The 8,871-nt window shown below is 46.4% G+C and overlaps 1 protein-coding gene across 1 annotated transcript; it reads right to left on the bottom strand.

Annotated features, from left to right (window-relative positions):
* Positions 1-7,959: 7,959 nt before the first annotated feature.
* LOC143557788 (uncharacterized) lies at positions 7,960-8,871 on the bottom strand (the record flags this gene model as incomplete). The annotated part of the gene is made up of 1 exon (XM_077046781.1): positions 7,960-8,871. A coding segment is annotated over one exon (909 nt), but the record flags the coding sequence as incomplete, so codon positions are not given.

Below are 8,871 nucleotides of genomic sequence, written 5' to 3'. Positions count from 1 at the left end.
GTCCTCGAATACGGTTTGAACTCTGTCCCTTACGGTATGCTTTGTCTTATTTGTTTATATAGGTTTGTCTTCTAACTGTTTCTTTTATTTCAGAGGGGAACGACTTGCAGTCTCTCATGCAGCCGCGGGAGAGTGATGGTCCCGCTCGAATGGGTACTCGTGCTCTCGATGAGAACGAGTTGCCCATCTTGGAGCAAACGAGGGATCGGTTTGTGGAGGTCTACCCGCCAGGCCACCCTATTCTGAGCGCCACGCGGCCAGGTAAGGCGTTATTCAACCCTCGACCTCTCAATGCTGAAACCTCTGCTAGAATTCCTCTAATCTTGTCATCTTCTGATGAGGAATCCGCAGATGGTCCTCCGTTGGTGCGGAAGAAGAAGGCTGCCGACGGGAAAGGGAAGGCGAAGGTTGCCTCCACTGCCGATCCGGTGCATCGGTCTGATTCAGAGACCGAAAGCGAGGAGGTGGCGGGGAACCCTGGTGGTGCTAAGACCACTGCTCCGGAGGTTGAGACGACCGTCACCTCCGAGCAGCCCAGGACAACGACGGTGAGCGGCGTGAAGAGGCCGACTCCATCGGGTTCGTCCCCGCCTGTTCGCACTTTTAGGCTCAAGAAAACCCGTAAGTACAAACTTTACTTTTTAACTTCATATCTTTCCGCCATTATACTTATATCTTCTTTGTGCAGGCGTGGATGCTACTGCATTCCAGGGTGGAGCGGGGAGGAGCACCTCCGGACCCATGACGGTAGGCTTGGTCAACCTACCTGAGGCGATGACCCAGGCGGCTGCGCCTGCTTCAGTTGGTTCAGTTGCTCACCCAGTTGAGCCAACTGTTCCAACTGTGATGACATCTCCGCCGGCTGTCAGTGCCATATTTACTGAATCTTTCACTGAGCCGGCGGTGACTATTTCTGCGGGTACTTCCGCAGCGGCGACCACGGTTGTGAGTTCACCTCCGTTGGTTTCTACCGCGGCGGCCTCCATGCCTCCTCCGACGTCGGCAGCTACGGCCGATCCTTCAGGTATGCTTGGGGCTTCTCGCCAACCTCTGCCTCCTTCCCATCTGCTTGACCTTTTGGATGGATTTCCCTTGGGTTCAGGTGATGGGTTTGGCGGCTATCGGCCTGTTGTCGACCCTACAGGTGCGTAGGGTTCTTTTGGCCTTTTTATATATATATATCATCTTTTCCTAACTGCTTTTTGTTTTTTGCAGTGTCGGATTCCAATGAAGTGTATGTTCCACGATGGAACATCCGCCGAGGAACAACCCTTCGCACGCCTGTGGAGTGCGTGGAGTGGGCTCGTCACGCAGCTCCCAGCGGTGCGTTGGGGGAAGCAATGGCTAGCTACCAGGAGGGTAGGCTAACCAATGAGCTTCGGATTCTCCTGGCCCGGATGCAGCCGCGCGTCGAGCTGCTTTGTCGTGAAAACGACAAGTTAAAAGCAGCTCGTATTCAAGAAGTAGCTCAGGCGCGGGCTGTCCGGGAGGAGAACAAGAGGCTTACCGCAGTGGCTGCGGAAAAGGAGAAGGCCTTCAAGGCCCTCGAGGTTGAAGTTCTGGCCCGGCTCGAGGCCCGTTCCAAGGCTGCCCAAGCTGTTAACGAACAGCTTCGGCTGGCTAAGGAAACTGCACGGAACGCAACCGAGAGGGCCACCAAGGCTGAAGCTGTTGCTGAGCCTCTACGCCTCGAGAATGAGGAACTTAAAGCCAAACTAGAGGCGCTCCAACAGGCTCATGATGCCTTGGCGATGGAAGACGCCAAGAAACTCCAAGAGATCTTGGACCAGAGGGGGGTGCTTGACCACACTGAGCGGAAGCTAAAGGGCGTTGAAGAGGCTGCGGCTAAAGAAGTGTTGCTTGCCAACCTCAATAAAAGTGAAGCCGAACGCGCCCGTAACCAAGCTTAAGCTGCCCTCCAGGAGGCTCTGGTTGCCAAGGAATGGCTTCTTCGAGAAGCGTTGTCTCAGGTATGTTTAATTTCATTATATCTTTACGCTTTTCTTTGTAAATAGAAAAGGTTTTGATACTTTTATTTTTTCTTGTAGGTTGTGCATCGAGTCTTCACGGACACATCATACGACGATGCCATGAGCGCAGCCCTCAACGCTTCTCACGAGGATGGGGAAAAGGCCGGCTTCCTGCTTGGTCTAGGGTTTGTTGAGAAAGGCATCCCGCCTTCCAACTTCCCTTTATATGATGTTGATACTGAAGCTGTTTATGACCAAGCAGTGAATCAGTATGCCGCCTTCCCGCATCCGGTGGTGGAGAAGGTGAACGAAGTTGCTGCTGCTGATGATGGGCTAGCCATTCTAAAGACCTTCCTTGAACCGCCACAGCCAACTGATGGTGCGGGTACAAGTGGGTTTGGAGGGAGTGGTCCTGAAGCTTGAACCTTAAGATCCCTTCCCACTGTTAGGATAGGTTTAGCTTGTATAGATTTATATTCTTGTAGGCGGGTAGTTACCCGGCCATTCTTGTAATGAATTATTATGAAATATAAATCTTTGTGCGGGTAAGACCGCTACTTTCACTGGATGACTTGCTTTATAAACGTTATATGACTTGCTCATGCATACTTTAGTTTAAATTAGCAATTTTCCAAGTGTTTAAAATAAGTTAACCTTTGAACGTGGTAGATAATAGGTTGAAGTTTTGCTTCCTCCTTCGTGATTGTGCGGGTAGGACCGTCACTTGCACTTAGTAGGATGGCTAAACTTTACCTATATCTGACCTGCGTGGAGGTTTTCCTCATCTTTTTGTTAGAAATTTTCTAAGTATTTATAATAAGTTAACCTTTGAACGTGGTAGATAATAGGTTGAAGTTTTGCTTCCCCCTTCGTGATTGTGCGGGTGAAACCGTCACTTGCACTTGGTAGGATGGCTAAACTTCACCAATATCTAACCTGCGTGGAGGTTTTCCTCATCCTTTTGTTAGAAATTTTCTAAGTGTTTAGAATAGGGTATCCGTTCGACGCGTGGTTGTCAATAGGTTAGTTCGGTTTCTTCTATCATGATTTGTGCGGTTAAGACCGGCACTTTCATTTAGTGGGATCACCAAACTTTACTTATGACTGACCTGCGTGAAGGTTTGCCGTTTTTTGTGTTTATGCGGGTTTTGCCGCCTTCCACAAGCAACGATTTCTTTACACTTATTTATGCGGTGAAAACCGGCATCAGTGTTTTGAATAAATTAACCGTTCGACGCGCGGTTGTTAATAGGTTAGTGCAGTGTCCTCTATCATGATTCGTGCGGATAGACCGGCACTTTCATTTAGTGGGATGACTGAACTTTACCTTTAACTGACCTGCGTGAAGGTTTGCCGTTTTTTGGGTTTATGCGGGTTTTGCCGCCTTCCCCACGCAACGACTCTCCACGTAATTATGCGGTGAATACCGGCACATCAGTGTTGAATAAATTAACCGTTCTTCGCGCGGTTGTTAATAGGTTAATGCAGTTTCCTCTATCATGATTCGTGCGGATAGACATGACTGAACTTTACCTTTAACTAACCTGCGTGAAGGTTTGCCGTTTTTTGGGTTTATGTGGGTTTTGCCGCCTTCCCCACGCAACGACTTTCACACTTATGTATGCGGTGAAGACCGGCATATCCGTGTTCATAAGTATAAATGTAAAATCATCAGCGTCACTGTGATAAGGAGAATCATTTCCATTAGAAGTGACTCTGGGCCTTTTCTTTACAAATTTGGAATTGATCTACATGCAAACTGTGTAATTGATCTCCCTTCCATGTTGTTGGGATGGGAGTGCCATCGAGCCGATATGCACCTGGTTCGGGATCTCGTTGTTTACGCAGTATGTAGTCTCCAACATTGAAGCTGCAATTTTATTCGTGTTTTCCCCAACTGGGGTTCTACACGCATCAGCCTGCTCAGCGTTCGTTACGCCACGAGGTGCGCGAGCGTCCCATCTCTGACAAATGCTTCGACGATGTCCTTTACGTCTGTGCATTCTTCAGTGTCGTGGCCTTTTGTCCTGTGAAAGTCACAGTATTTGATCCGATCAGCATTGTGACGATGTCGGATTATTGGAGCCTTTGGCCATGGGAGCTCCTCAGTGGCGAATATCTCGGTGACGCTTTTGGTGAGTGGCGTCCATCTGTTCTGGTTCGACTGTACGTTATCCCTTCCGCCTAACCGATGTTGCAAGCCGGATGAGGTGTCAAAGTTTACCCTTGACTGCCAAATGCCTAGCTTCCGCTTTTTGTTTAGTCGGGCGGTAAGGACGTTGTCTTCTCTTGTTTTCTGGGTGTAGAGGTTTGTGCTCTGGGGGAGATCTCTACCCAGTTGCTTCTCCGTTTCCACAAAGCGTTTAGCTGCTGTCATGATGGCATCCCATGTGGATGGCATGCCATCCTTACCCGTTAAGGTGCGGATGAGCTCTGGGTCGTTCGCGCCCTGGATAAAAGCAGCGCGAACAAGATCTTCACTAATATTACCCAGACTTAGCTTCTTTGAGTTGAAGCGAGTAATGAAGTCTGGCAAAGATTCATCTCTCTCTCGAATGCATTTGAGGATTGTCCATTGCTCTTCGGTATAATTTCTTTGTTGGCTGAAGTGTTGGCTAAACTTCTGCTGGAAGTCTTCCCAATCGTATATGTGGTGGACCGGTAGACGATCGAACCACGCTCTAGCTGCCCCTACAAGCGTCATTTGGAACATGTAACACCACGTAGGTTCCGTCCAACTACTGACGGTTGCCCCCGCTATGAACCTGTTCAAATGATCGTCTGGATCAGATATACCATCGTAGGTGCCGATGTTGGACATCTGTTTGGCACTTTTCGGGACGATCGCTTCCGCAATGTCCCTTGCAAATTTGGACGTTCCCGCCTTTGCAGCAGTTGGTGTAAATGTTTTGGAGAAGTCACGTGGGTTTCCACCCGCGTTTTTTGGTTTGAAGGTTTCTCCAAAACGCCTTCTCGGTTAGAAGTCCGTTTCCTTACGCTTCCCTTTCGCCCTATGACGAGGGTTTGCGTCACTATCGGATTCCTCCGAATCATCGTCAAAGTACTCTACGAATTCATCAGCCTGTTGGAGTAAACGTAAGCGTTCATCCAACTCAGCTTGGAATTCTTTTTGACGTGCTTCCACCCACGCTTTAACTTCATCGAGCGTTTGGCGGGGGAGCCTCGTTCGTTGTCTTTCTAACTGGGTATCGGTGAATCCCAGTGAGCGATTATTTACTGCACTTGCCCCAGCTTGGGTAACTGGGGTAGTGTTAGTAAAATTTACTGCACTTGCCCCGGCTTGGGTAACCGGGGTAGTGTTCGTAAAAACTGTGTAGTCGCCGGTATTCCCCCCAGTAGCTGGGGTTGTGTTTACCGGAGTTTCTTTAACCATCTTTCCAGAAGTTTGAAAAAACTGAAAAGAAATGAAGTTCTAGCTTTTATGCACGGATGGCGCCAATGAAGAAACACTAATCGACCCCGGGCAGATTACGGATAATCTGGGGGTTAAATAGGTGTTTCCCACGAGGGGTTAGACCCGGCAAAGATGGTTCTTCTGATAACCTGCAAAACAGACACCGTGAGCTCGTCACTGAGAAGGGGGGGTACCTCCTTGTGACCACCCTTCGGCGTGAGAATCAGACTAGATTGCTCTTGAATATAAGTGTATATTAAGAGATTGCTAGAGCAGATATCAGGTATAAGATATAAGATACAAGATAAGATGAGATGATCAAACCATTTGGGGTATTTATAGCCGAAGGTAGGTTTCCAAGAAGGTATAGCCGGCTGAATAGTATTCCTGTTCTACCAACTGTGGCCTACGCACGTGCCATGCTGGTAGTTGGTGGGTAGGCAGCGGCTGACAGTGACCAGGCCTGCTGTGTCCTGTTCCTTTTCCACCAACTGCAGGCTATGCACGTGGTATGACAGGAGTTGGTGAGTAGGCAGCGGCTAATAGTGACATACAGTACAAGAGCATGCTGCTCGCCATACTGTTGTCAATGAGCTGTCGTATCTCTGGTCAGATCTTTTGCCCATACCTCGTCAGGTACAGTACAAAAGATCCTCCAGTATCGTACGGACTGGCTCATTTGGGCGGGAGTATTCCCCCTCCCGCCTTTGTGCGGGATTGTTCCCGGCTTTGCTCATTCCTTCTTCAGGTGACTACTGAATTATTTGAGAGCTAAGTGCCTTGTGCGTGTAGCCTCGCTGCGCGGGTGGCCTTCCCTGATGGCTTGTATCCGCAGCTGCGGGAACAGGCGGAGTACTTCACCATTGGGAGGCATTTCCTGCGGGAACAGCTTGCGTACTGCGCGTAAGGACGTCACGTCTCTGAGCATGGTGGGTCCTGCGGATCCAGTTGGTTTCCGCGCCGACGTCTCTCTTCAAGGTGAGTCCTGCGGGTTCAACTGGGCTCTGCTGGGACCTACCTCTTCACTCATTGATTAGACATCAATAATAATTTTTAGTTTTATATCAAATGTTAAAAACAAATCTCATTTTAAAGTGCAATATAAAATCAACTATTCATCTTTTATAACCTATTTAGTGTAATTTATTCACTTTTAAAGACTACTAGCTTTAATTTATCGGATTAAATAGCCATTATCACTAAATAAATAAGTGGTTGGTGGTCTTGGTGACGTACCATGTGTTTACATGTGAAAAAACACTCGATGGGAAATGGGTTACTCAAAATTTTGATTGAAAACGAGTACCTTTACATTGTATATAAAAAGTTATGGGTAAGAAAACGGGTAAATTTATACTAATGCGTAAATAAACGCGTCGGTCTGGGGGGGGGGGGGGCTTGGCCCTCACTAAGCTTCGTCAGTGTTATGCATTGGATTACATATATATGAGAATTGAAATGATCATAAAATTTTTATGAGCGGTTACAAAACACCATAGCAATTACAGTCGAAACAAAATGTACAACTATTTATGTGATTATGTGGTTGTTTGCTTAAAATTGGTTTATACAGCGTTTTCATGACCGGACAAGACGCCAGGCGAATAGGTGAAATAATTGAATGTTTTTTAAGTGACATGTACTCACACAGTGAATGCTCAATTATCTATTTATCGTTTAAGGACTATGAAAAGATATCGTTGTTTAGAAAATAAAACTAAATATCTAAGGTTTTGTTTTCTTATAATTAACATGTAAATGATAGATGTAAAACAAATGAAGATAATGATGATTTGAATACTCATGATGCTTATTTTGGATGCTCCATAAGTCACTTATATATGCTCAAACTTGTGTTAGGTTCGCTTAACGCTATGTGTTGTGGTTGAAATCACCACTAAGGTTCATCCTATTATATTGCGTCGCATGACGCTAACTGGACCTAACCCTTCACCCCTTGTCGTTTGGCCCACCGTTCACTTGAGCCCGTTGGTCCGCTAGCTATTCGCGCCCCTATCCCTCCACTTATTGCCTATCGCGCTGACCCTTCATCCCTTGTCATTGAATCCACAGTTCACTTGACACCCGTTATGGTGTTCGCGAGTGACATGGCTCAACTTATCTATTTTAGCCATCGTTTGCTGGCCCACACAACACATAGCCTAAGTCAGGATTATGCTATGTTTATTTAAACTATTTGTTTGTATTTGTTGTTTAAATGATTGCATTGGAACTTCCATAGAATATTTCAAATTTTAATGTATTGTAAATAAATATTTTTTCATTATTCATATTATTTATGTCAATCCTGTTTTGAAATCATTGCTTTTATATTCAACACCTTTCTCTATATCTCTTTTTAAACAAAAGTTATCAACTTATGAAATGGTAAAAAACATTGTGAATTCATAATAACAATATCACATGAGAATTATAACAAATGAAAATTCATCTTGTAAGTCATATATACACAATGATTGCCATTTTTTTTTTCTAACAAATTGCTGCTAAAAGTTTGTACAATTATACCTTATTGTTTTACTTTATAAACAAACACCAAATTAGTAAATATAACATTCAACCAGAAGAAACTTCAACTTCACTAGAATCATTCGATGAACCGTTTTGATAAAGTTGAGCTGTAAAACCTGCATACCAAGCAACCTGCATGACCTGCACACCGAGAATCAGCACCCACCAACACACCAGACCCCTAATCACATGAACCGTCCAAGCCGGTGCACCAAGCTCCGCCCCAAGCTTCAAACCCCTCATTAACTGCAACACACGGTACGTTTCATACACAACGGGTGTCACAAGCCAAACAGGTGACTCCCAGTGCCACGTCAGCAAATCCGTCAGCATCTGTACTGCAAGAAGCAAAAGATACGGGCCCAAAAGAATCGCGAAAGATATTGGCGCGAGTTGAGGTTGAAAAAGACCCTTTTCAGAACCGAAAAACATGATTAAAGGAATGACGAAACCGGATACGGTTCCAACCATGTTCCAGAACCTGTAGCCCAAAGGCGGCTGGCTAAGACACGGGTCTTGATCCGGGGTGTTTGGACGTGAGCACGCATCAGCCATTAACAGGAACAGTGATGCACCGAGGTTGAATATGCAGTCAAGACCGGTCAACGACAACAGGCTCGCTATATTCGGTCCTAAAAAGACTGAAGAAATTGGTAACCAAAGAGTCGGAACCATTCCCGTGGCTAAAAGTACCAACGGGCCCATGAGCCACATAGGCCATCTGACGTAGCCGAGTTTCGAGACTCGTTTCGTATCTGTTGTTAAAGATTCAGCTGACGCTGACTTGGTTTGATCGGAATCAATGGTTTCAAATAAAGTGGCGGGGCCCGTTAAAAACTCGCCTTTGGTGGTGTCGTCTTTTAGCGCATATGTCACGGGAGGTGGGTCCCATGGGGTTGCATTTGTGCAAGAAATGGTGCGGTGTTTTGTGGCTAAATGAGGAAAGGTGAGCCG

Source organism: Bidens hawaiensis, unplaced genomic scaffold (assembly GCF_021521415.1).
Source record: "Bidens hawaiensis isolate Kalapana, Puna unplaced genomic scaffold, B.hawaiensis_p1.1 tig00019187_1, whole genome shotgun sequence".
NCBI lineage: Eukaryota > Viridiplantae > Streptophyta > Magnoliopsida > Asterales > Asteraceae > Bidens > Bidens hawaiensis.
Note: the sequence above shows the minus strand (reverse complement) of the source record. Positions and strands in the feature narration are given on the sequence as shown.